The following is a 27,545-nucleotide window of genomic DNA, read 5'->3' on the forward strand; positions in this document are numbered from 1 at the left end:
TACATTAGATTGGTAACCAAAATATTAAAAGCAGTTTGTTATATTATCTCCCCTGTTATCCTCATGGAGGAGAAATTAATTTCTGTCGTTTTATTTGTTATAGCTTCGAAAGTTTTGGTACTATTTCTCGTTTGTATTTTACAACTTTATTATACATAAAAAACACGTGCATGGGTTTTATTTTCCTTTTCCTTGTACAGTAGTTAGAAACGTAGTGGTAATTTGGCATTAACTGAATTTAAAATAACTTTATCTAATTAGTTTGACAAGCAAAAACCTAGAAACATTATGGCTGCATGTGTGCTGCAACGGGGGTATTTTATCCTCGATCGCTTGGAGTGTCTGATGCTACATTGATCAAACTTTAGTTGGATTATTCTTCCACAGTTTGTGCTTCAAAGGCAACTAACTTGAAGTGAATGGGTTTTGTAAAAGGTAAAGAATGTAAAATTATCTGTAAAATTAAGGTTGATCTGATTATAATATTTTAATGTGTAAATATTTGATAACTTATGGTAGCCTATTAAAAATATAATCTAAATTTAATTTAGCATGGCAATATTTTATTGTAGCCAGACTTTAAGATTTGGATTTTAATAATTTGTGTATTATTAATAAAGTTTATTACATAAACTATGTACTGTATTTCTTATCTTAATTTTGAATGTTGAGTTATTAAATTCTATGTGTATTTCAAAATTGTTGTGGTTTTTAAATTTATATTGCAATATAACAATGGCTATTACATTCACAGTGCGGGCAAAATCCCAGTCGTGCCTTCGTGTTTGTTTTAGGGACATTCCTTACCATTGCAAATTGAAATTTATTAATTTATACCTTTTATTTCATTTATCTGTTGCTTTGCATAATATTAAATTTGGTTTGATAAAAAATGTTATTTACCATGGGGTTAAAAATTTCAAATTATATTTGAATGCATATTGTGATAATTTATGTCAATATACTAATTCTCTTGAATTTTTTTAGTTTTTTGATTTAAAAGTTTGACGTCCTCTTACGTTTGGATGCTCTGATGTACAAAAAAATACTATATCCTAAGTTAGTTAAAAAATGTTTCATCTCCTAATAGCCTACTTAGGACTTCATTGAGTTTGCATTTCATTTTGTAACAAAGAAAATTTGGTTCTTTTAATTTACGGTATGCTATAGTATAGCACATCTACCATAGCCATAATGTTCTACCACTGCTCCTAAACAATAAAAAAGTGAAATTCTCATTTTTCACAGCTTTTTGTTGCTATTTGGTTCAAATTAGATGTTGTCATAAATTCAAAAAAACAATAATAGTGCTGCACCCAGTTGGTAAACCTGCTTATAACTTTTTAATGCTATTTAATATCATATATATTGTTCTCATATTTGAAGTTTGAACAGATTGTAAAATAAATTCTGATAAAAAAAAATTAATATCATAGAACCAACTTGTGTAGTTGAAACAGCTGACAAAATTCTGTTATTCCTAAGATGAATACTCATAAGTTTACATGGGAAACTCCAGAGCCACTGGGGCGGAGCCCGAAAGGATTTTTGAGATAAGAATGCGTCCATATGTTAGTCGGGAATGTAAACTATCACACCAAATTTCAGCCCAATCCGACCAGTACTTATCGCGTTTACTTGTCACAAACATCCATCCATCCATCTATCTACATCCAAACTTTCTCACTTATAATTTAGAATAATAAGTTTTATCAAACTATGATTGTTTCTAGGCATCCCGCAGAAAAAAATCAACATGTGTATCTTTTCAAATTGACAATTCGCGCCAAAACAATCACCTAATCCCCCTTCCCAACAGTGTCTTCGGCATTATCTATAAATAACACTCTATCCAAAATAACACATCTCTGCTAACGTCTGGCGAGTCTAGCTGCGACACTTTTAGTTTCTTTTAACCCTTTCTGAGTTTTTATCAAAAGTGCGAAGCTTTCTTGATTGCCGGTACGACACATTGTGTACAACTACCTACGTTTGTTGGATACGACGTAAGTAAGTAATATATGTTCAACATCTAATATAACATTTATCTATCTATGAAATGAAAAGCCGAATTTGGTCATGAGTTTTGAGTTAATTTAATATAAACAAAAATAAAAAAGATTGTAATATTTTCCTGTGAAAATGTGTTACTTTTCTATAAAGTAGAGTTGTGTAAGTAGCAGTGTTTTACCGTAATGTTTAGAAGTTAAGTAGGTACAAGCATAAGAAAAGGTCGAATGTGACGCACGTGTTTTTAAACAAATTCCTTTAAACTAGAATAAAACAAAATTGTGAGATTTCCACGATTTTTGAACTATTTTAATCCTTATCAGTTTTTATTTGGAATTTAATGATCAAAGATTATAACACATAAAGAAGAAGGGAAGAATTAAAATAACACATGACCTAGATACCTGCGGTTACCTCATTAAGAAAAACAGACGCAGAAACACAAAGGAATATTATCATTGTATAAAAATAGTGGCTAGACTGGATATGTCTTTCAAAAATACGAAAATAGGTCATAGCAAATTTCATATTTTTTCAGGTTTCGTGTAAAAATTACGTTAAATACAATGCGAGATTGCAAATTTGTTTGATCAAAGTTAACTTTTAAACGATCTCAAAAAATAATGTATCGCTTGATAAATATCTATTCATTTCTAAGCCTGATTAAATTTTAACAACTCGCTTCGAACTGTTAGTTAATTTTTTAATCCAGGTTTTAGTAAATTTTCATAAATTAAATAACATGTTATGTAACTGTTATGTAACGCATGTTTTACTAGTGTACATTTTCATACGGAGAAAATGTAACATTTAGGCACTGAAACAATACAAAATTCAGTGCGGTATTCAAAGTCAGAAGTTACACGCAGGTTCATTTGAGATGTTTCCCCACGTCCGCTTAGCACAGTAAAATTCGCAAAACCAAATAATTCCCATCCCCAATGTACATCTCGACTGGTTTTCTGCTATTTTAGTATTAAATTCCTAGTTAGTTAATCATAGATTAATCAGTTTTTTTATAGGACATTTAGTCGTTTATAAATAAACCGTTATTATTTTATATCGTATAATGGTTTTACAAGTTAGTAAAATTAGTAAGTGTGTATCCATGGTGGAAGGAAAATGGTTTGTATCGACTCACTAAGGAATGAACAAGTCCATCATTACCATTTACTACAAAACATATATTTGGGATCTACTAATAGGAGTAGGTATGTTTTATAGGAGTATGTTGTATCTATGATATTACTGTAAACATTTTTTTTAGTTAGTGAAATTGCTGGTCAGGTATTTTGAGGGAAAACTTATACAGGGGAAAGAGTATAGGGATTTCCTTCCTTCAAAATAGCCTGTGGATATCATTTTTGGACATATAAAATACTTACAGGATAAATATTCCGTGTTTCTATACATTTTCGTATCATACATTTGTTATTGGCTGCATTTCACCATAAACTCAGCCCAGCTGTATTTTGTTCTGTATTCTGAATAATTGGCATAATGTCTGAAAAAAAAAAGTGTATGTAAAGAAAAAGAAAGTTAATGTTATAACCTCAAAAACATAATCATCGGTTAAACACAGACAGGGCAATATTTTTAATTTCAGTTAACTACTAATTTAAAACTAAAAAAATAAGGTAATTAGTGTACAGTACAAGTTGTGTGTGTTATTAATGATAACTTTCACGGTTCGTTAACAGGATGTGCCCGTAATTTCAGAGCTGACTACACTAGGCCGTAATCCATATTCTTGCATATCACGATCGTCTTATTTGCATCTCCATTCAATTCGGTATAGTAATTTTAATATTAATCCTTGATCTGTTTTAGCCTGTTGATGAGATACTGAAGAAATAATAACATGGATGGCTGTAAAACTGGTTCAGAAACTGTTACCTCGAATAATAACCCAAGCCAACCTACAGTAAGTAAGAAATCTCCTACAAGTTTAATGTCACAGTTTTTCAAACTTGAGATTATAATGTTTATTTATTCACAAATAACTTGATTCACAGTTATGAAACTATGCCTAGGCACTAATTACATTTCTTTGTAGGTACCAGTAGCTGTTCCTGATGTACTGAGTCAAGTGCCTGTTTCTGTCAGTGATACTGCCAAAGTAGAACCTTCACCGACTACTGTCAGTACTCCGACAGCAAATGAATCATGTGTCAAATCTGAATCTCAAACCTCATCTCCTGCGGCGAAGTGTTCACCTCAAGTTGCTAAACCAGCTGTTCCTGCTCAACCGAGTACTGTTGCTGGGACTCCAAGGCCGACCTCTTTGCCATCAGCAGCAAGTGAAGCTTCAGTTAAGAATCGATCCTCTAGAGATGAAAAATCTCGCAAGAAAGATGATAAGAGCGTAGACCATGTCTTAAGAGCATTAAATAGCTTGCATACCACTGAAGAAAAACTTGCGGCCATGTGCAAGAAGTACGCTGACATTTTTGATGAACATAGAAAACTGCAGGTTAGTACTTAGGTATAGGCCTAATTTCAGTGATTATAATTTTGGAGTTTTACCATTATTTTTTGGTTTGATTTCGAATTTAGACTTCAGCTCTACAATTATTTTATGACTTCCTGACTAACTTAAGTTAGCCTAATTTCTTTTTTCTAACCCAGATGAATAGTTAAAACAAATGTAGGGTCATCCATATTTTTGGGGTCTTCTCCGGGGCTAAAGAATACAGGTGCTGGCTCACGTCTAGCAAAGTGGTCCTACTGCCGTGTGGCTGTGACATCACCGGGCTGCCTCCACGGGTGGAGCTAGCGCGCGGTACATATACAAATCACTCATTTAAACGCTTCCCTTAATTTACACAATTCAATTTTCCTTATGAAACTTATATCGTTGTAATCTATATTAACTACCAAATCTGAGGTCCAAAAATATTTTAGTTATGATCAATAATATGTTTTTTTTTTTTGGGAAAATTATAAGGATTGCAAACCTGTGAACTTCAAAAGTCACTAAGCGGGGATTTTTTTATTTTTGAGATAGGAACAAACTTTGAACTTTGATTTTAGCCACTTACATCTTGTGATAATTTTTTTTATCTTCTTCAGAAACAAACAGGAAACGAGAATAACAATGAAAGAGCGAAGTTGATTTCCCGCGTATTTGATGCAGTTTTGCCATAACAAAAACCTAAAAATTGCGAGGCGAGCGGCAAAATTACCCGCCAGCGCTCAGTTGTGACAATCGTCTTTCGGGTCTTTTGAGGTGATTTATTAATTTTAACTGTTAGGGGTATTTAAGAAGTGTTAAGTAATTACTGTGGAAGAACTGATTGACTATAGTTTTCACACTGAAAGTTTGTGCCTAACTCGAAAATAAAAATATTCCTCACTAAGGGACTTTTTCAAGTTTTATTATTGTAGTTTCTCTACGTTTGTTGTTATAAAACCAATTTAACATTAGTAAACTAAAAACTGTTTGGATATTTGGATTCTAAAGTTAATGCAAAATAAAACAATAGCCTATAAGTTTCATATGAGAAATGTGTTTGTACAACGGTAGGGGAGCGTGTAAAAGAGTGAGATTTTCGTTGGCCGCGTGATGGAAGGAGGCCCAACTGACAGACCAGTGACGTCACAGGAGGTGGGGGAGCGGTACCATCTCGGCAAGTGCTACATTAAAGACGTGAGCCAGCCCCTGTATTCTATATGCCCCGGGTCTTCTCTTTGTCTCCATGACTAACTTAATTCATGAAACCATCCAGTGTTTTAGTTTTCCCTGATTGAAAGCTATTTTAAGTTAATATCTTCACAGTGAAAACTGTTACTTGTTATTTAAGTTAGGCTGTCACAAAAACATTAGGCTAGCCTATTTATCCATTTTATAAGAAATATTTATTTATGTGTTGATTATTTTTAGTTGCTTCACAAGCAGACTGAAAAGAGATGTAGCATGCTGCAGAGAGAGAAGGAACAACTGCAGACTGAACATAGCAAAGCTATCTTGACCCGCAGCCGACTGGAGAACTTGTGTAGAGAGCTGCAGCGACAGAACAAGGCTATTAAGGTTGTACAAACTTGACTTAACTCCTGTCATGTCTAAGAACTATACACCTAGAACTAAGTTATTCTGCAGTTTCAAGACTAGAATGCTTGTTGCCTCAAAATAAAGATTTTTGCTTTGATGGGGTCAGACTAAATGTACTAGATTACCTGTGCAGATAAGTTTATGGTGCAACCTGACCAGGACCTCATTCGCCTTATATCAGAGACTGACCACAGCTATCCTTTTGACGATGGTTTCCTACTCGATAGTCCCCCTCCATCTCTCCATCCTATGATGTAGCAAACACCACGCATCAACCTATGTTCATTAAAAAGTCTTTCAGCTATTTTTTCATTAATACACCTTGCCTCTCCCTCTATCCAATATCCTATATATTGGATGTCAAAGTTGGGCAGATTGTTGGTTTGCATGGCTATAGTTGGAGTACTTTTCATGGTTTCAGTAATTTTAAACTGTGCCACACACTAAGGCCGGGCGCACAACTGATGCGGCACGGCACGGCACGGCGCGACGTTTCGCCTTAAGGCGCCTTATGCGACTAGATTTCTTTTATTTCAAATGGGGGTGCCGCACACATCATCGGGCACGGCAAGGCAAGGCAAAACAGCGCCGTACGGCGCTTTGCTCTGCCTTTTCAATTTTCGTCTCTCGGGCAAAAGGCTTGCTGCAAAACGATGTGCGAATGCGCGAGGATCGACACCACGTTCAGCGCAGTGACAGCCCCTGTCAAAATCAGTGTGCACTTCCAATGAATAGTAATTATGATTTTTTCCGGATCTGCTCTTAGTTCTGCAATGAATGGTTTCAAGTTCCTTTTTTGGTTGATGGGATGCACCCACGATTCTCTGTTAGGGAGATCATCCATTACATTCATTAGGTACCATCATTGACTATATAAACACAACAGTCAATGGTACCATATAGCAGCGATGGCAGCAGCCTCTTCTTCGCCTTCTGCATCCATTCTCACAAAATGTGTAGTACAAAGTGTCACAAAATATACAAACAACCTCATTAACACACAGTATCTCACTTTACTGAAACCATGGGATCGACCATGTGGGTGCTCAAGTCACCTTGCCGTGCCGTGCTGTATGCATCTCAAACCTCCATCGGGCACGGCAAGGCGAGGCAAAGACGTCTCGCCTCGCCTTGCCGTGCCTTGCTGTATCAGGTGTGCGGCCGGCCTAACATAGCTCTTTTGAAGTTTTTACAGCCTTCATTTGCAGCACTAGGCCTACCCTACTGAACATCATTATGTCTTTTATCCCTAACCCAATGAATGCTGATAGGACATCCATCATAGGCTTATAGCTTAACAACTCATATTTCAGAGTTACAAAATTCTCTTCTAATAAAAATTTTAATCATGTTCAGGATGAAAGTCTACTTAAAATCAGGGAGGAAGAAGAAAAGCGAAAAGAAGTATCAGCCAAGTTTCAAACCACCATGAACGAAATAACTACTTTAATGCAACAAAACAATGACAAAAACATGAAGCTGAGAGATGACAATATAGATATGACCACCAAGCTGAAGAACATATGTGAGCAATATGAGATTAGACAGCAGGTGAGTGTAATGTTTTAGGTACATTTAAACTAATTCAGGCATTAGGCCCCCTTCACACTGGGGGGTTAAAACTTGTCAGGGTTATTTCTAAGGTCTTGGTAGTTAGTGAAAAAAGTCCCTCTGATACTTCTATCTCTTAAAAACGGATGAACCCAAAAACTATGTTTTTTCTTAAACGTTTTTGCAATTTCAAAAATATATGCTAAAGCACCTTATTCTATGTCCATGATTAAACTGTGAGCTTTGCGGCTGCAGCTGCATTATGGTGGCTGAGCTGGTGGTTTATGCACATTTCGACCGACCACCATGGTGGCCCAGTGTGAATAGGCCCTTAGATATATCTTTAATCATACAATTGGGGTGAATCTGTAATGAGATTTAGCTATGAATATTAAAAATATGTGCTGGTAACCAGTGCCAGATTTAAAGGTTCTTGCGGCCCCCACCAATTAGTTCCCTTGATGGTGGCAAAATCGTAAACATCTCCCAGAGAGAAAAGAATTTATTTACTAACAAGACTACAAGATCGCGCCACTCCTCCTTCACTCATCCTTCACTCATATTTTGGGTTAAAATACGCACATAGTGGCGTCCCCATCTTAAATAATTGATGATAATAATTGATATAAATAAACATGTCTGCCTTAAAAATAAGGTTGCCAATGACACAGGAAAAATATACACAAAATATTGAAGGATTATAACAGCTATAAGGCTATTTAATTTTGATGTTTGCCAAATGATTTATCATTATAGTCAATGAACCTCCTAATGTTTCATGGATAATAATTTTCAAACAGGATCTGTCCAAATAAAAAAATATTGTCTAACAAATATTGATTTAATGATAATCTTGACATTAGATGTCAACAATACTAATTTTCGGAAGGTTCCCTTAGAAAACCTAGGCCAATAAAAATTCAAATGCTGTTAGGCACAAAGAAAATATTAAGTAGGCTTAGTAAATAGTAGTTATTATGTGTAAAGATTTTTATTGAATGTGTTAAAAATTACCCATAAGGTTTCATACTTAATAGTGAATGTTTGTTCTCAGCAAGTAGAGAGAATCAGCAAGCAGATGCAGTTGGAGCAGCAGCTGGCTGATGCCAAGTTGGCCAAACTCAAGATGGAGATGGCGGCTGAGCGAGAGATGCTATTGAGAGAGAAACAACAGCTGTTACTGGTCAGTTGGTACCATTTGGTCTACATGTTTAACTTGAAAAACTGTTAAATGTAAGATATAATGTACACTCTCCTGTTACGGTATGGGTCTATTGGCTTAAAACTGCATTACAATACAATACAATACAATATTCTTTATTGTTAATTCATCAAGAATTACAATAGTGTCAATACAATAGTGAATTGTACATGTTAATTTTCATAAAATTCCTTTATTGAGTAGAAGGGTCTTGCGATTAGCCACTTCTTCAACTCCTGGTGTAGCTTGTTGCCAGTCAGGTCTCTCAGGTAGTCAGGTAGATGGTTCCTCAGCTTGCAGCCGGTGTAGGAAGGTTTTTTCTCCCAAAGAGTTGTTCGGTGAACTGGTAGTGCAAATTTGGAGCCATGACGGGTGTTGTAGTGGTGCAGGTCTCGGTTTCTTGGGGGGTTTATTTCATTCACATACTTTATAGATTCAAGTATGTAGAGAGACACCACTGTGAGGATTCCTAGGTTTGTGAATGCTAGTCTGCAAGTCTGTGGTGGGACAAGGTTGGCGAGGGCTCTTATGGCTTTCTTTTGAAGGACAAGAATTCGATTCATATTTTTTGTTGAAGTTCCTCCCCACACTGTCAAGCCATATCTAAGATGCGACTCTACCAGTGCGAAGTAAGCTGTTTTGGCCACGGAGAGTCCGCCTATGTAGTTTATTCTTCTGACGACATATATTCCAGTACTGATTTTTTTGCTTAAGTGGTTGATGTGCTCTTTCCATGTTAGTTTGTTATCGAGGATAACACCGAGAAATTTTGTGAGGTTTTCTATTGTTACATCCTCTAATTGAGGGACTATGTATTTTTTCTTACTGAAATTCAGAGTTGTAGTTTTTGTGGGGTTTATTGCTAAGTCATTGTTCTTTGAGTAGAGGATAGCTTTATTTAGGATCGATTTTGAATTAAGGTAAAGGTTTTGGGCTGTGTTGTCCTTGATCAAAATGGTTGTGTCATCTGCATACATGATTGCAACAGCATTTTCACTCTCAATTTGTTTGGGGAAGTCATTAGTCAATAAGATGAATAGAATCGGGCCTAATACAGAGCCTTGTGGAACTCCTCTCGTCAGCTTGCTTTTTGAAGATTTGAAACTTTCTGTGACTTCATTTGATGAGTTTTTCAGTTCCACGACTTGTGAACGTCCCGTTAGGTAGCTTTTGAACCATTCTAGCGCAGAGTTTCTTATACCGAGTCTTTCGAGTTTCTTGCATATCAGGTCGTGGCCCAGGCAGTCAAAAGCCTTACTGTAATCAAGGAAGATGGCGGAAATGTATTGTTCGTTTTCTATCTGGTCTAGGACGTACTCAATTAGTGCTGTTATAGCTGAGGATGTAGATTTATTCTTCCGAAAGCCATGTTGGCTGTCAGTTAAGAGTTTGTTATGATTAAGATGTGCCATTAATCTAGCCAGAGCAATTTTTTCTATGATTTTAGAGAAACTGGAGATGAGAGAGATGGGCCTGTAGTTTTGAGCATTTTCAGTTGGTCCTTTTTTATGTTTGGGGTATATTTTACTGACTTTTATGGCGGATGGGAATTTGCCTTCTTTAAATGATTTATTTATAAGATAAACCAGAGGAGAGATGAGTTTTTGAGAGCAGTGCTTTATCATCTTAGAGGAAAACTCATCTATTCCACTTGATGTTTTGGCTTTTAGGGAGTTTATTATCGTTTTAACTTCTTTATAGGATGTTGAAGTTAGGGTAAGGTTTATTGGGCAGACTGGTTCCTCTCCATTCAGCACTGTTTCAGGGTCTATAACGATTGCTCTGTTTTGGTCAAGGGTATTTTCTGCTATATTTGAGAAGAATGTGTTGAAGTGTTCGGCCATTTCTTTTGTGTCGTTTGTGAGTTTGCCATTTATTTCTAATTCTGTAAGGGTTTTCTCTTCACATTTTCCTTTCCTTTCCTTGTTTATAACATAGTGCTTTTGGTTTGTTGTCAGCTTGTTCTATGAAGCTAGCTGTTGAGGACATTTTTAGGTTTCTTAGTTTCATGTCGTATATCCTTTTTCTATTAATCATTTCTAATTTGTCTTCATTTCTGTTCGTTAACTCAAACTTTTGCAGAGCTTTCAAAAAGTTCTCTTTAAGGTATTTTGCTTCAGGATCGTAGTACTTCATATGTTTTTTGTTTGTACTAATTTTAGTTTTCTTTAACGGGCATGTATAATCCAGTGCTGTTTGAAGAATATTATGAAATTTGTTGTAGGAGGTTTCAAGATTCGGTGAAGAGTAAACATGTTCCCAATTTTGTAGATGGAGGTGAGCCTTTAGATTGTTTAGGTTTGTGTTGTTTAGGCTTCTTTTCATTACAAATCTTTGGGAAGTGTCTTCTTGGTGTGTTTTCAGCAGGCACAGCTGCGCAGTGTGGTCAGATAGACCAGTATGCACAACTTGTCCAGTAATATACGCATATGGTAAGTTTGAGCATATACAGTCTATTGAAGTGGCTGTGTCATGGGTTATTCTGGTGGCCTCTAGAGGAAATCTCCAGATGTTTTGTGTGATTAACTCTTCTTCCAGCATGGTGTTTTTGGAATCTTGGGTGAGCCTGTCAATATTTATGTCACCGATGAGTATGAGGTTTTTCTTGTGTACTTCTTGTAGTTCTAGTGTGTCTGATAGGAGGTCAAGGGCAATTCTTGCATTTTCGATTGGTGGTCTATAGATTCCCAGAATGTAGATATCCTTTTTCTTTGTTGTCTGCATGCGAATCATTGCTGCTTCGAAAATTAACTCCTGGCATGTGTTTGATATGTTAATAGCTGATACTGTATCAGCAAGGGATTCCTTGGAATATATTGCAACACCTCCAAGTTTATGTTCTTCTCTACTAAAGTGGGTAATTAAAGAGTAGCCGGGAATTTTTGTAGCTTCTAGCTCTGTTTTTTTCAGTCCGTGTTCAGTCAAGACTAGAATGCTTGGTTTTGTGTCATTGAGAATATGGTGTAGTCTGTTCGTCTTTGTAGCAAGTCCTCTAATATTTTGGTGCATTATTGCTACACAAGAATTATTTGGAGATTTGCAGATTTTTCTTTTGCTTTTTTCAGGCTGTTTGTTTCTAAAAAAGGGGTTATAGTATGGGACACTGTAGAGTGATTGGATTGTTGACTTGAATTGGGTTCCTGCAGCTGCTCATGTTTCTGTTCTCCTTGAGAAGAGAGGCAGTCCATATTGGTCATGTTTAGTCGCTTGGTGTGTGACAGAATATTCTTTTTATATAGGTCTATATTTTTCCAAAAGAAGTCTTCAATGGTCTCTCCCGGCTTAAGAAGCTTGGCGGTGATCGGGGGTTTCCCTGTGTTCTTTGGTTTAGTTGATTTGTTTGGGGGAGATATAGTGCCCTTGAAAGTAGAGCAAACTCCTTTTGGGATTTTGATGGCCTTGGGTTCATTAATATTTTGATTTTGTGTTTGTTGTGGTTGACTTTGGTGTTCTGGTGCTTCTTTCCTCAACTTGCTTTTTGCTATTTGCAAGGAAACACTGAAATGGGTTTTCTTAGTAGTTGCCAATTTGTTTTTATTATATGAAACTCGTCTTGGTGTGTTAATTGGCTTGCAAGGAGTCTCCTTTTTCTCAGTTGTTAGGTGCTGGGAATCTTCTACTGTTATTTTATCTTCTAATTTCTTCATTATTGACTCCATATTATTCTGTTTTTCTTTTAGGGCCTTTAGTTCAAGTAGAATTAGTGTTTCTGTGTTTGATGCTTCTGGCTTTTTGTTGTCTGAAACTGTGGATTTGTTTGTGAGGTCCTTCGCCTCTGTAGTGGTTGTCTGTGTGCTTGTCTCTCTGAATGATTTTGTAGATTCTTCTCCGGTGTTTATTCTGCTGCATGTATTTTTTTGCCTAAGGCATTTAATTTCATTCTCCATGTCCTTTATTTTTGTGATGAAGCTATTAAAAGTTTCTTCCCTGTCTTTGTCAAAATCTTCAAATGTTTTTGTGAGAGTGTTTCTTAGGCTTACTTCCTTTTCCAATTGGTGTTCTAGTTCAGTTATTGTTTCGATTAGGTTGTTGTTTCTAATTAGAATAGTATTTTTCTCGTCTTCTAGTTGTTCAATTTGAGCGTGGTAGTTCATGATGTCAATGGTTTGTATGTTTGTTAGTTTCTGGGCCAGACTCGAGTTTTGTTGAGTCAGGTTGAGTACTTCTTCTCTTAGTTTGCTATTTTGTGCTAGAAGTGCGTTTCCAACTTCTGCTGCAAGTGTTAGAGAAGTTTCTAAATCGGGATCTTCTGAGTTTTCTAGTTCTAGAATTTTGTTTTCTACCTCGCCCATTTTGTTACCCTGACTTTCAGAGGATATTTGATTTGGGGGTGTGGGAGTTTGGTCTTCTTTTAGTTGTAACGCTGGCTTTCCAGAGGTGAGGGAAAGATCACTACAATTGTTACACCTCCATAGGGAAATGTCTTCTTTAGAAAGGGTTTTTAATTGTTTTTCTGTGATATTGACACACCCACCATGAAACCAGCAGTTGCAGGGACCAGTACATTTTATACTGGAGTATTTTACACCGATGTTGCATTCACCACACGGATATTTTGAAACTTTTGTTTTGTTCTTCGACATAGTTCAGGTGTAAAATTGTATCAGTTTTGAAAAGTTTGGCTGGTTCTTTATGTCAGGGGTCTTGAAGTTCAGGTGTAAAATTGTATCAGTTTTGAAAAGTTTGGCTGGTTCTTTATGTCAGGGGTCTTGAAGTTCAGGTGTAAAATTATATCAGTTTTGAAAAGTTTGGCTGGTTCTTTATGTCAGGGGTCTTGAAGTTCAGGTGTAAAATTGTATCAGTTTTGAAAAGTTTGGCTGGTTCTTTATGTCAGGAATCTTGAGGTTTAGGTTAAAAATTATAACAGTTTTGAAAAGTTTGTCTGGTTCTTTATGTCAGAAATCTTGAGGTTCAGGTTAAAAATTATATCAGTTTTGAAAAGTTTGGCTGGTTCTTTATGTCAGGAATCTTGAGGTTCGGGTTAAAAATTGTATCAGTTTTGAAAAGTTTGGCTGGTTCTTTATGTCAGGAATCTTGAGGTTCAGGTTAAAAATTATATCAGTTTTGAAAAGTTTGGCTGATTCTTTATGTCAGGATTAGAACTATTTAAATAAATAAATAAATTTAGGTATTTCTGTTGTCAAAAATTTGTGTAGAGTAATGAAGAATACAGTGTTGCACTGTAGGCCTATTACTGGTTGGTGGTAGGTTGTAGACACTGTTAGAAGTGGCAGTGTCTGTGGTCAGTTTGCTGAGCGTCCAGTCAGCAACTCTCAGTTCAAACACTCCCAGGCAGCAGGTGTCGTGTTGGAAGTGATGAATGTGTAAAGCTGTGAGTTGGCTGTGACGTCACTGCTTGGTTGTCAGTTTGATATATTTGCAGAGTTTAATTAAAAGAATTTGGGCAATTGTATGTAAAATTGGAAATTATAAACTATGCAATGTTTACAAGATAACCATCTGCTCTATGAATTTTTGAGGTAAATGTTATTTTTGGTATTAAACTTGTATTAATAACTTACAGTCATGTTCAGTTAGTCATATTGGCTTTTCATGAGATTTTCTTGAGGGTCACTTAAAATCTTGATGATTAATGTGCTTGATTAAGATAAAACTAATGTAGCCTAAAAATTAAAAGGTTTTGGATCAGGATTATAAGGAAAATGTAGGTAACGTATTTAACGTATTTTAGAATATAGAATACGTTATCCATAAAAACCTATTTTTAACAAACAATATAGGCTAGTTGATAAAATCAAATCAAACAAATAGTCTGAACCACCAGAAGTCAATAGGTACCGTTACCACAATTATTTACAAACCACACACTATGTGTGGAAAATGACAGCACTCTAGGTTCAAAGATATATTACAACAAGAGCAAGATAGTACACTTGACATGATGATACAAAGACTTAACAAGTAGAAATTTTAACAGTAGTGAATATATATATATATACAAGCCTATCCAAAGATCAACAATACTGTACAATGTTAAACACTAAAAAAACTACAGCATTTGACCTATCAGTGAGTTAACAATCAGTACAGGTTGTGTATATGTCTCTATAGCTAAGAATAAAAGCCGTCCGAGTGTGAAAGTCACTCATGCATGTAGACCTACGTAGACAGGTAGGTCTTGCAGGTAGGTATGCAAGATGTATGGAGTAAAAGAGGTGGGCCAGACAGAGCGCGCCCCTCTTTCCCCTCGCCTATCGGGCCGAGGCAGGGATGTCACTGCAGTCCTCAAGCCGCTACTCACAGCCCGTACACGACACTTTTAGATGTTATGTTGCGTTGTTTACGCCATTGGTAGCGATAATCATCTTTACGTACAAAAACATCACTATTTACAACTTAGTTATCGTAGGTGTTGCATCTTATTTCTTACAGTAATATTAAATTTAATTGATGTCTTAAGGTCGATTCACGCATATCAGTTCAGTCACAGTTGCATCCGCAATTTCTCAGTCAAACTGCAAAACTTATGCTAATACACTAAAGGTCGATTCACACATAATAACAGTCCAGTCACAGTTCTGTTACAGTCCAGTCACAGTTTGGTCTCAGTTGCATCAGCAATTCCTCAGGTAACTTTCCGTCATTTGGTTTCAGTCACTCTTCCGTCACTTTATTTACGGTTATGTTACAGTCAAAAATGTTTAATTTAACACAATATTCTATCAAATTTTCATCGTCAGTCTTGTTGATTGTTACAAACATTAGGCCTACTTAAAATATAAACTCGATCATTTAAATAAAAAAGTACTATTTTTTAGCCTCAAACATGTCCATCAGTTGTCCGAACAATCCAAAAATATCGGTGAAAAGAAATCTAAAACTGACTGACGGACGCCGGCAGAGCGACTGACGGAACTGCAATGGATGAGTGTAGATAGCGCAATAGAACTATTTTAAAGGTCGATTCACATACATCAGTTACGGCACGTCGCAGTCCAGTCACTTCAAGCACCTCACAGTTAACAAAAATATTCTTTAATGGATTTTCTATTTCGTCTTTGAGGTTAGAAAATAGTGTTTTTGTTATTTAAATGGTTCTGATTATATTTTGAGTCCTGTTTTTAACAATCAACAAGATGGACGATGAAAATTTGATAGAATATAGGGTTTAAATTTAAAATATGTTATTTTAACATCACTGTAAATATTAGGGACGGAAGACTGACGGAAAGTTACCTGAGGAATTGCTGATGCAACTGAGACCAAACTGTGACTGGACTGTAACAGGACTGTGACTGGACTGTAACAGAACTGTGACTGGACTGTAACAGAACTGTGACTGGACTGTTAATATGTGTGAATCGACCTTTAGTGTACTTCCATAAGTTTTGCGTTTTCTGTCTGGATTCCAGATTCCAGAATGTTAGTTTATGCTATGAATATGTTAACACATTTGAGTGAAACATTTTTTGAGTAAACCATTATCCTATACTCTAATACGAGCAATGTTTGCTTGTATGTATGCTTGCTTGCTTGCTTGCTTGCTTGCAGAAAGATCTCGAAAACGGCTCCGACGATTTTCTTCAAATCTTGTAAATAGCTTATTTTTGGCCTAAAAACGAGTTTACTGCACTTAGAACTGCCAACAAAAATCTAATTACGTAGAAAAATGAAACTGAAAGTCACATTTTTTTAACATTAGTCTTATGGGTTGCTTAGTAACCATGTTGGTTGAATTGAATAACAAGGAAAAAGTAAACAAAAGACTTGTAAGTAGTCTATCCACAGTATTTTAGAAATTACAAAATACAGTACCGGTACAAAAGGAAAAACATCAGCTGTTACTATTAAGCAAAGATTATACTGAAGATTACTCGATACATTGTAGAAGGACTTTTTTTTATCTATGATTGTAATAAAGGCTAGCAGTGTGGAGTGTGGGAACTGTTTATGACGATTAGATTAAGGTATCTGCAATCCTAAAATGCGATGGGAAGGTAGGGAAACAGGTCCGCGACGTAGAAAGTGGTGAAGGAAGTAGTAAAAGCAAACAGTCCGGAGTGTGGGAACTGTATGACGATTAGATTAAGGTATTTGCAATCTTAAATGCAATGGGAAGGGAGGAAAACAGGTCCACGACGTAGGAAGTGGTAAAGGAAGTAGTAGTAAAGGCGAGCTGTCCGGAGTGTGGGAACTGTTAATAAGGATTAAGGTATCTACAATCCTAAAATGCTATGGTAAGGGAGGGAAACTGGTCCACGACGTAGGAAGTGGTGACGGAAGTAGTAAAGGCAAGCATTCCGGAGTGTGGGAACTGTTTATGACGATTAGATTAAGGTATCTGCAAACCTAAAATGCCTTGGGAAGGGAGGGAAACAGGTCGGCAACGTAGGAAGTAGTGAGGGAAGTAGTCAAGGCGTGCTGTCCGGAGTGTGGGAACTGTTTATGATGATTAGATTAATGTATCTGCAATCCTAAAATGCTATGGGAAGGGAGGAAAACAGGTCCACGACGTAGGAAGTGGTGAAGGAAGTGGTCAAGGCAAGCTGGCCGGAGTTTGGGATCTATTAATGAAGATTACATTAAGGTTGGAACGTAAGGTGCCAATTCCACTTAATTGGAGTTATGTACAATCCTAAAATGCTATAGGAAGGGAGCGAAACAGGTCCGTGACGTAGGAAGTGTTGAAGGAAGTAGTAAAGGCAAGCAGTCCGGAGTGTGGGAACTTTTTATGACGATTAGATTAAGGTATCTGCAAACCTAAAATGCTATGGGAAGGGAGGGAAATAGGTGCGCGACGAAGGAAGTCGTGAAGGAAATAGTAAAGGCTAGCAGTGTGGATTATGGGAACTGTTTATGATGATGAGATTTAGGTATCTGCAATGGGAAAGGGAAGAAAAGAGGTCCACGACGAAGGAAGTGGTAAAGGAAGTAGTAAAGGCGAGCTGTCCGGACTGTGGGAACTGTTAATAAGGATTAGATTAAGGTATCTACAATCCTAAAATGCTATGGGAAGGGAGGGAAACTAGTCCACGACGTAGAAAGTGGTGAAGGAAGTAGTAAAGGCAAGCATTCCGGAGTGTGGGAACTGTTTATGACGATTAGATTAAGGTATCTGCAAACCTAAAATGCCGTGGGAAGGGAAGGAAACAGGTCGGCGACGTAGGAAGTAGTGAGGGAAGTAGTAAGGCTAGCAGTGCAGAGTGTGAGAACTATCTGTGGCATTTATGTATCTGCAATTCTAAAATGGTATAGGGAAGGAGGACAAACAGGTCCACAACGTGGTGAAGGAAGTAGTAAAGGTGAGCAGTGTGGAGTTTGGGAGTGGATTAATGTATCTGCAATACTAAACTGCTTTCAGAGTAAACTAATGATTTTCCCCGAGCAAAGCTCGGTCCCCAGGTACTGAATAGTTATACTCGTAAGGTCCAATAAACAAGTATAAATGTAATAATTTATAATACAGAACTATATAACTTCAATAGGATTTAGCCTAAGTTAAAAAGAAGCCATTTCATTTCCGTGTATACCACTGACATTTTATTAATAAAATAAATGAAATCATAACAAATATATACTTTTCATTTAGTTACATTATACCTCTGTATCTCAGTCCTAAATAATTATTTAATTGAAACAGTTTTACTTTACAATGACCTTCCGTAGAGAACTCGTCTGTAAAAAAAATATACAAATGCATAAATATTACTAATATAACTATTCTAAATATAAATTTCAATTACCATTTTCTTTTGTACAATGTGCTTTTTGCAAGTTAACATACTTATAACCTAATTTAACATATTTTAGAATTTGAGGTTAACCAACAGTGAATATTATTTTCCCATATCCATGTTCAATAGTATTTTCAAAACCAATTTTAATTTCAGATTTAACTTTCCTAGATTATAATGGATAATAATATTTTGTACTTACAATGTCTACGAGATTTGCCTGCCATGAGATACAGAATTATGAATGAAATCAAACTTTGTAAGGGAAATGAAAAAAGAAACAATGTTACCACTACAAACAATTAAAATAAATCAATTATGCTTCTTACATACTATAACTAAATTTGCTGGATTTTTTTTTTTTTTTTAACAAACAATACAAGAATCAGTATATAGTTTACACTTAACGATGTTTACATATCAATAGTTCGTGACCTGTTTAGGCCTATTGTAAACTACCAATTTAAATCGTCTTTAGTACTTCAATTTAATACTTTGCTTATTTCCTTCATAAAGTAGGCCATCATTTCGGGTCAACTTCGGATTAAGTATACATAAATCTTTATTACACAAGACATTATCACTACACCATGATTAAAAAAATACAACCTCATAAAATTTAATGACACTAACAAAGATTTCAAATACTAATTTTATATATGTACTAGCTGGCCCGACAGACGCCGTCCTGTCCTAATGTGGTTTTAAGTCAATGCTCGTTCATTTTCAAGATGAGCTCGTTCACATGGCTCAATCACGTCCTTTCAATCACTCCTTCACGTTGAAAATCGTTTGCTACGCTTACTCACCTTTAGGTTGGAGCTCGTTCGCTGCGCTCACTTGCCTTCAGGTTAGCTCGTTCGCTACGCTAACTCACCTCCAGGTTGAAGTTCGTTCGCTACACTCTCTCACCTTTTGGTTGCATTGTCATAAATTTAAAAAACTAATAGTGCTGCACCCTGTTGTTAAATCTATCAACTTTTTAATGCTATTGAACTTCACAGAATTAAATTGTTTAGTTGAACCAGCTGGTAAGATTCTTTAATTCCATTTGAATATGAGTACTCATAAGGTTAACATGGGAAACTCCAGAGCCACTGGGGCAGAGCCCTTTTGACGGATCTGCACCAAACTTAGCACAAACCATCCTTGAATGATGCTTAATAATGCCTGAATGTTTCATTACAATCTATCAAGCGGTTTCGGAGTCCATAAAGGACAAACAAACAAACAAACAAACATATATTGGATTATATATATATACTAGCTGACCCGGCGAACTTCGTATCGCCTAAGTTATAGGTTTCCCCTAAGACAGACCGATGGAAAGAAAGTACCGTTACGTTTAATATTCAAGATGATCTCGTTCGCATCGCTCAATCACGTCCTGGTTGAAGTTCGTTCGCTACGCTCACTCACCTTTGGGTTGGAGCTCGTTCGCTGCGCTCACTTGCCTTTAGGTTGGAGCTCGTTCACTACGCTAACTCGCCTCCAGGTTGAAGTTCGTTCGCTACGCTCACTCACCTTTTGGTTGCAAATTAGCTGTTGTCATAAATGTAAAAGAAATAATAGTGCTGCACCCTGTTGGTAATCCTTGTAACTTTAATGCTATTGAACATCATAGAACAGAACCAACTTGTTTAATTGAAACAGCTGTTAAGATTCATTAATTCCATTTCTCATAAGGTTAACATGGGAAACTCCAGAGCCACTGGGGCGGAGCCCTTTTAAGAATTTCGAAACGGGAAATAGTTTACGTCCGATTCGCATACCTACAGAATTTACACACCAAATTTCATAACGATCGGTGAAGTCGTTCCGGAGGAGTTTGCAGACAAACACTGTGACACGAGAATTTTATATATTAGATATAGATTTTATATTACTAATTTATTTTTGTATGTGGATATTGTTTTATATGTGTCCTTCGGTTAAAATGTAGCAAATGTCCTAATTCAATTCTGTATTTTTAGCGAATTTCCCATATAGGGAATAAGCTATTACCGTAGTACTCATGGTAAGAGCTGGACCCGGGACCGATTTAATTTTTCATTTTGAGGTCCCTAGAGGCCAAAAACACCATCCCTTCAAATTCATTTATATATATAATATATGTGTGTCGGTTAGCGCGATAACTTGAGCAAAAATGATCCGATTTTGATGAAATTTGGTTCAAACGTGTAAACCTACGTTTATTCGAACGAGTTTGTGATCCAGCATAATCGGACCATGGGAACGGGGTTTTATGGGGTAAAAATGGGGTTTCCCCATTTTTGACCCTAAAAACAAAGAATTTTGCAATTTCTTTTTAAACCAATTTGTAGAGTAAAAAAAAAAGAAATAATTTAGTATATTGAAGCGCTGTTGTTTGCCTAACGGTCAGGGAGAAATTAAAAAATAGTGTAATTTAAAATTCCTATGGTATTCTTATGAAGATAATGAAAATTGTTGTACTTTACTTGTTTATGGATATGTATTGATAAAATTTGCCAAATTTATTTATTTCATCCTATACTGTTGGCGTATGGTCAAAAAACACTTTTTACCTTCCCCGTAGCAGCAAACCTAAGCACTCGTTCTGAATAAGAAAGTTTCAACTGACTACAAGATCCCCGTCCGTAGAACGGGCACACAGCTAGTCTTATATAAAGAAAAAAAATTATCAAATCAGTTTCCACAACGTTTTACCTTAATACAAATTTTTCATGTAGGCTCAGGACATTAAACTGTTCAATTTTTACATTATATAAATAATTTAAAGGGTAAGAGTAATAGTAAGATATAATAAATAGTAATTTTAATAGTAAGAATAATTTAAAAAGTATTGGAACATTGGGTGATACTTGACTGAACGTTACAAATCTATATTTTTACTTATTTAATATGCAAGCAGATTTTTTGTGACAATTACTCCTCCGAAACTACTGAACCGATTGTCATGTTTTTGGTGTCATTGGAAAGAGAGTAACGTGAAGCTGTGCAGGAAACTTTCTTTTTAGGGAAATACTGAGAGAGTGAGGCCCTGAAGCCCTTTAAAGTTTTGAATTTCTCCATAAGATTAACATTGGAAACCAAAATTGTTATGAAACTCCAGCTGTTGTCAGAAATCAAAAGTGAGAAGAAGAGCATGTTAATTTAATTATAAACAGTTAATAAGTTTGCTAATTTTACACATACATTTGCTGACTTGGTTGAAATTCGTTTGAAAATAACGCCTGTAATATTGCCAGCAATTGCTCGAATTCGAGCAACAGGGACACTAGTTGGAAATTATTAGGTGTTATTTGAGAATAAAGAACAAGATTAACTTCATGTTTATTCTGTGATGATATTACATTTCACTTTTGTATCCTACCAATAGTCGGTTTACATTCAATCACTATTCTAAAATCAGTTAACCTCTATATTTACTGATGGCGTTCAAGATCAGCAACAAGCTAGAGTTGATTGATAACAGCCTGATAATCAACATAATTTATATGTCGAGAGTGAAATATTTATGATCCATACTCCGGAAATGGTTTAAGCCTAACTGTGCAGAATAAATGGTAGGCTAATCATGAATATGTTTCTACTAATTAAGAATTTTGAATAAAATTTGCAAAGAGAACCCTAACTTGAAAAAAATATAAAGAAAAAACTTGCAGTTACTCTATGCTTTTTGACGATCATCTTCAAGGTCCATGGCATTGATACATTCTATCATTGGTTTCATCCATATGTTTTCACATTCACTGCACTCAAAAGGGTCAACATCCGGCAGAAAAAATCGTATCATTGCTGACATAGAAAGAGTGCTTAGTTCCTCAAAGTAATTACCACACGTAATACATTTGCTTAGTGAGTCTATGTCACTTGGGTTAGAGCTTGAACAAGAAACTGATAATGTTGAACTTGTGTCAGAACCTGAAGCAGAAGTACTCGAAGTAGAATCTAAAGAACTTGCTTCAACAACAATATCACAAGCACTTGAACTGGGATCTGAAGAACTTTTTGCATCACACCCTGAAGAAGAAGCACTTGAACTGGGATCTGAAGAACTTTTTGCATTACACCCTGAAGAAGAAGCACTCAAACTGGGATCTGAAGAACTTGTGTCACACCCTGAAGAAGGAGCACTCGAACTGGGATCTGAAGAACTTGTGTCACGCCCTGAAGAAGAAGCACTCAAACTAGGATCTGAAGAACTTGCAAAACACCCTGAAGAAGCACTCATACTCGGATCTGAAGTATTGGAGCAAGAATCACTTGATTGACTATCCATATCTTAACTAATGGTTCAAACTCAACGTACAAACTAAAAACTAAACTTGCAGCATATTTCCAACTAGCAGTTTACCAAAGAATAACATTGGTCTGACAGCATTCCTGATATATAGCCGTTCATCTAGTTTATGTGAATATTTTATCTTATACAAGAATAGACTCTGACTTGTTTGTTCTTTGATGTCTTTATCCTTTTTCAAATAGATAAAGTTAAAATGTTGATTCAGTAGAGTTATGGAGGTCAAAGGTTCTTCCATAGTAAGAATTTGTTTTGACTATAGAGACCAAATCTAGATACCTCTACATCAAATATCCTATGCTCTAAATACGAGCTATGTTATGGTACCATAGTCAATGTGCTAAGTACTGTAGTAACATATGTTAACTATTTGAGATATTGGCAATTAATAATGAAATGTAACTAAATTTAAATGTTCAAAAAGGTCAATAGGATACTAATCATCATCATCATATTATATATTAAAACGTGACAGGGTTTTTTTATTTCACGATTCTGAATCAACCACTTGATGGTTTTTCATGGTTTTTGCGTTAAAAGAAAGATGATTTTGAGAACTAGGGAATGTCGAAGCCATAATTTTAGTTTAGGGTTTCAGTTTTTTAGAAATTAAGTTTAAATTTTTTTTAAGTCTAGCAGCCGAAGCTAACATTCTAGATTGGCTTTTTTATAAAACCATGTGCTTAACGTAACAGCTGTAAACATTCAGAGTTTGTGACACAAATTCAGCATTTGGAAATTGGATAGAAATGAAATGACATACCTAGGATTGACTTATTTATACTATGTGTAATGCTTTAATAATTGATACATTCATTTATTTGATAAGGGGATGACAGATTATTTTAATATCCATTGTAAATACTTGAAAATCCAATTTATTTTTTAGAGCAGTCTATAAACTCTTGGGTTTGTTTTAGTGCAATACAATTTGTTTGAGCTATAACAGCTGGATAGATATAAAAATATTCTATGGAACTAGGAGGTTATTTAATTTTTCCTACAGTTACCTAACAATGTACATGTTCTCTCACTGATTTGAGAAAGCAAAGTGGCCAATTCGCTCATCAGTGAGACAATGTTAACATTGTCTCACTCTAATTACTTTGTCTCACTCCAGATTTGCAACGTGAAGGCACGAAATAGTGAGCGCGTAACATGCAGGCAACGTCGTATGCGCACGAAATACGTTGGCAGCACTGGCTGTAAATCAGCTGGTCAGCTGTTGTACTGTTGTATTTGTCACTTCACATTAAATGTTAAATTAAAAGTTCACTTCTGTGTAAAAATAGGTTATGTTTCTTCACCAATTTATTTGTTTTATGGTAACTGTAGGATAAGTATAATGTGCAACTCGAGTTCAAAGTACAATTGCCTCACTCGAGAAACCATTCCTTACTCGCCTACGGCTCGTGAGTAAGGATTTCTCTCGAGTGAGTCAATTGCTCACTTTTCTAACTAGTTGCAAAAATAACTATAGTCATTGATTATAGGAAATAAGTAAGATTAGTAGGGATTATGTAGACTGCTAGTTTAAAGCAAACTAGCAGTTATGAATTGTATTCAGTTTTAATTGACTAACTTACTTGATTCCCGTACGTAGGACGGGCTAACAGCTAGTTAATGTTAATTCAAAATCACAAAAATAATTATTTAGTAGACAAAGATATTTTGTGTCATAACGTGAAATACCTCCTCCAAATCAGCTTAAATTGTGCCTTAAAAAGTAAGGTTTGTGCGTTTAGCATGTATCTAGTGGCAAGGTGGCCGCGGCCGGGACTGCAGTGACGTCATCGCGCGCAGTACACTCTGTCTGGCCCACCTCTTTTACTCCATACATCTTGGGCTGTATGAACCAAATAAGAGAGAGTCTATACAATATCTATAAAGAATATGCTAAATCCTTTACTAGGTTTTACTAGTTAGTTTTGGGTGAAATTTATGTACCTAGCCTAAAAAGTTTAAGGGGATATGCCTCCTTCTAAGACTTTTTTAGAATTATTTATTTTAAATGGCTTTTGTGGGTTTATTCTGTTTCTATTTAGCCAAATTAGAGGATTTATATATAGAAAAAATTTTATCCAAATCAATTTTTGGTCACTTTGGGGTAAATTTCAAAATTTTAAGAATTTTTTTAAAAAATTTCAGTTTTGAATAACTTTTTTGTTTATCAACATAATGTAAAAAAGTAAACATATTTTACTTTCCCACATAACAATGAACATTTATGTGTATTGAAACTATGGTAACTCAACAAATACAGCTTTAGTAGACCTTTTTACAATAATATGAAAAATGTTACACGAAAAGATCAGATTTTTAATGTAAAACATAAAATTTTATAGGAATAAATTATTGCAGGATGTTCTCTATACACACAAACCTTCTAAATACTATTAAGAACGTCTGGTTAAAATTTCATTGAAAAATAATAAGTAGTTTTAAAGTTATTCAAACTTACGTAAATGTAGTAAATGAAAAAACGTAGTTTTGAGAAAACGCCGTTTAAAGTTTTCTTTCTACTTATTGTTGCTAGGCGCAACGTCTTCAATTTTATTATAAAAATCACTGAAAAAATTCTCCAAATCAAATAAAACTTTGCATACATGTTCAGTAATAATTAAGGAATAAAAATTTGTCACTTTTGAAAAAAGTCAAAATATTTTATAAAATGGCCTATAGATGGAGGCACATCCCCTTAACTGTACTAGCCATTATTTTGTCAATCTTTAACGAATATGAGAAAATTTGTTTTTATCCCTTACAGGAGATCCAACAATATCAACAACGGTGTACTGAGTTCCAAGCCACAGAAGTCAATCTCCGCAACCAGATCTCAATGTATAACGACAAATACGATGAATTCCAGAAGGCGTTGGCCAGAAGCAATGATGTTTTTGGAGGGTTCAAAGGAGAAATGGAAAAGGTTTGTATACCGTATACTTTTTATTATGTATGTTTTAACTTTTAAGTGTCTGGATTCATAGCAAGATGTAATACATTTTGAATTATGGAACAACTATGTGGATGAGGTGACCCCAGCAAAGCTGGTTTTTACTGAGCTTCTATTTTTGAAATATTGTTTATCCATCCAACATAGGGTACCAAAAAACTAGACAAGGCAAGATAATAATTTATTTTTGTAAAAAAATACAACCGACTTCAAACACTCTAAAAAGAATGAAATAATTTCAATAAAGTATACTTTTGTATTAGGCAAGCTCACGTATTTTAAGTCGGCGCGGCTCTATGATGATTTTTGATACAAAATTGAAAGAGGGTGTCCATATTGCAGGTGACTATCTATAACTAAAGGTGTTAATCTGCATGTCTTTTTCATAGTTATGCGTTAAGTGTTATTTTATTACCGTAATCAGAGATCGGCATTATAGTGGTATTAACGAGTATCTTTAAAAAGATTATAACGCATTTAAATGTTTCTAACTTGGAAAAGTAATGTTTTAATACTAAACTAGCTTCTTTTCCCTGTCATAATATCAAACTAAATTATTTTCCTATTCATATAGAACATTTGTGTGTGCTATTTTCATAATGCATTTATTCTGAAGTAAACATAAAATACAAGAAAATATTTCTTTTAATATATAAACAAAACAGTTCAGTATGTTTTTTTATATATTTATGTTATCCAGCTACAATTTATTGATTTTCAAAATACACACACAATATTTAATTTCAATCATATTTGCAGTTTGAGCCGCGCCGACTTGAAATACGTGAGCTTGCCTAATACAAAAGTCTACTTTATTGAAATTATTTCATTCTTTTTAGAGTGTTTGAAGTCGGTTGTATTTTTTTACAAAAATAAATTATTTCATGATTTTTAGTGACTGTATAATTTTTTATGTATTAATTACTTGAGGTTTTTTGATAAGCAAAACTGTTTGAAACAATCAAAAGTTCCACAGAACAATCATTATTTTAAAACTGCTTGAGTCACCTGTTCAGGTTACATAATCAATGGGTATGAAAATAAACATTTTTAGATATTCCTTAAGAAAGAAAGAGTTGTCCATTACATTAGGCCTAATGAAAAACTAATTGTCTTTTCTAGATACATTGAAATGTCAGACATCATCGTTTCCTGCAATCGGTGTACAGTACTTCCACATTATAAAAAGAAATACAGTAACGTCTCAAGCCTTTTGGAACAATATGAAAGTTATTCCTCAGCCACCAGCACTAAAATCTCTCAAAAGTGGAAAATTATAATAGTATTGATATGTTATAGTAACTGGGTAGAGAATATTAATAAACATTCCACATCTGCAAATGAAATATGTATATGAAAGATTGGTTCAGCTAAAAGTGGTGCAAGCCATGTAGTTTTGTTTGATCAAGATATAGCCTAGTCGAAATTGCAAATCATCTTCCTCTAGGACTTTCCGAAGCAGGCATAATAGTATTGATATGATATAGTAACTGGGTAGAGAATATCAATAAGCATTCCATATCTGCAAATGCATGTTTAGTAATTAAAATATTTAACACTTTTAAGACAATTGACGATTATGCACTGTCACACTTCTTAGGTCGTTTAAGGAATAATTTCATTTAATTTATATTTAGACCTGTTTTACGAATGCTTTGGTTTTCACAATACACCTTTATTTGTCAATATCATACAGCTATTCACTGAAAAATACATGTTTTTGTAAGTCAGAATATTCAATACTAATAAAAACAGAATTACTGTATACACAAATCAGGTCAAACGTTAAAATACATTTT

General features: G+C 35.2%; 1 protein-coding gene across 4 annotated transcripts in view; it reads left to right on the forward strand.

The window, feature by feature from the left end:
• The first annotated feature begins 1,864 nt into the window (after window positions 1-1,864).
• The window catches only part of LOC128992409 (alpha-taxilin), a 30,179-nt gene continuing 4,498 nt past the window's right edge, over window positions 1,865-27,545 (forward strand). The window contains exons 1-7 of one of the 4 annotated variants that reach the window (XM_054415975.1): window positions 1,865-2,010; window positions 3,841-3,934; window positions 4,067-4,483; window positions 5,894-6,040; window positions 7,418-7,612; window positions 8,667-8,795; window positions 25,561-25,719. In XM_054415975.1, coding sequence (XP_054271950.1) covers window positions 3,872-3,934; window positions 4,067-4,483; window positions 5,894-6,040; window positions 7,418-7,612; window positions 8,667-8,795; window positions 25,561-25,719 — 1,110 coding nt within the window. In that variant the 5' untranslated portion in view covers window positions 1,865-2,010; window positions 3,841-3,871. Of the gene's footprint in view, window positions 2,011-3,542; window positions 3,648-3,838; window positions 3,935-4,066; window positions 4,484-5,893; window positions 6,041-7,417; window positions 7,613-8,666; window positions 8,796-25,560; window positions 25,720-27,545 lie in introns of those variants that run through there. The other 3 variants (XM_054415972.1, XM_054415973.1, XM_054415974.1) reach the window with 3 other exon arrangements.

This window comes from Macrosteles quadrilineatus, unplaced genomic scaffold (assembly GCF_028750875.1).
Source record: "Macrosteles quadrilineatus isolate MER2022 unplaced genomic scaffold, UCM_ALF_1.0 Scaffold_4__1_contigs__length_99947679, whole genome shotgun sequence".
Lineage (NCBI taxonomy): Eukaryota > Metazoa > Arthropoda > Insecta > Hemiptera > Cicadellidae > Macrosteles > Macrosteles quadrilineatus.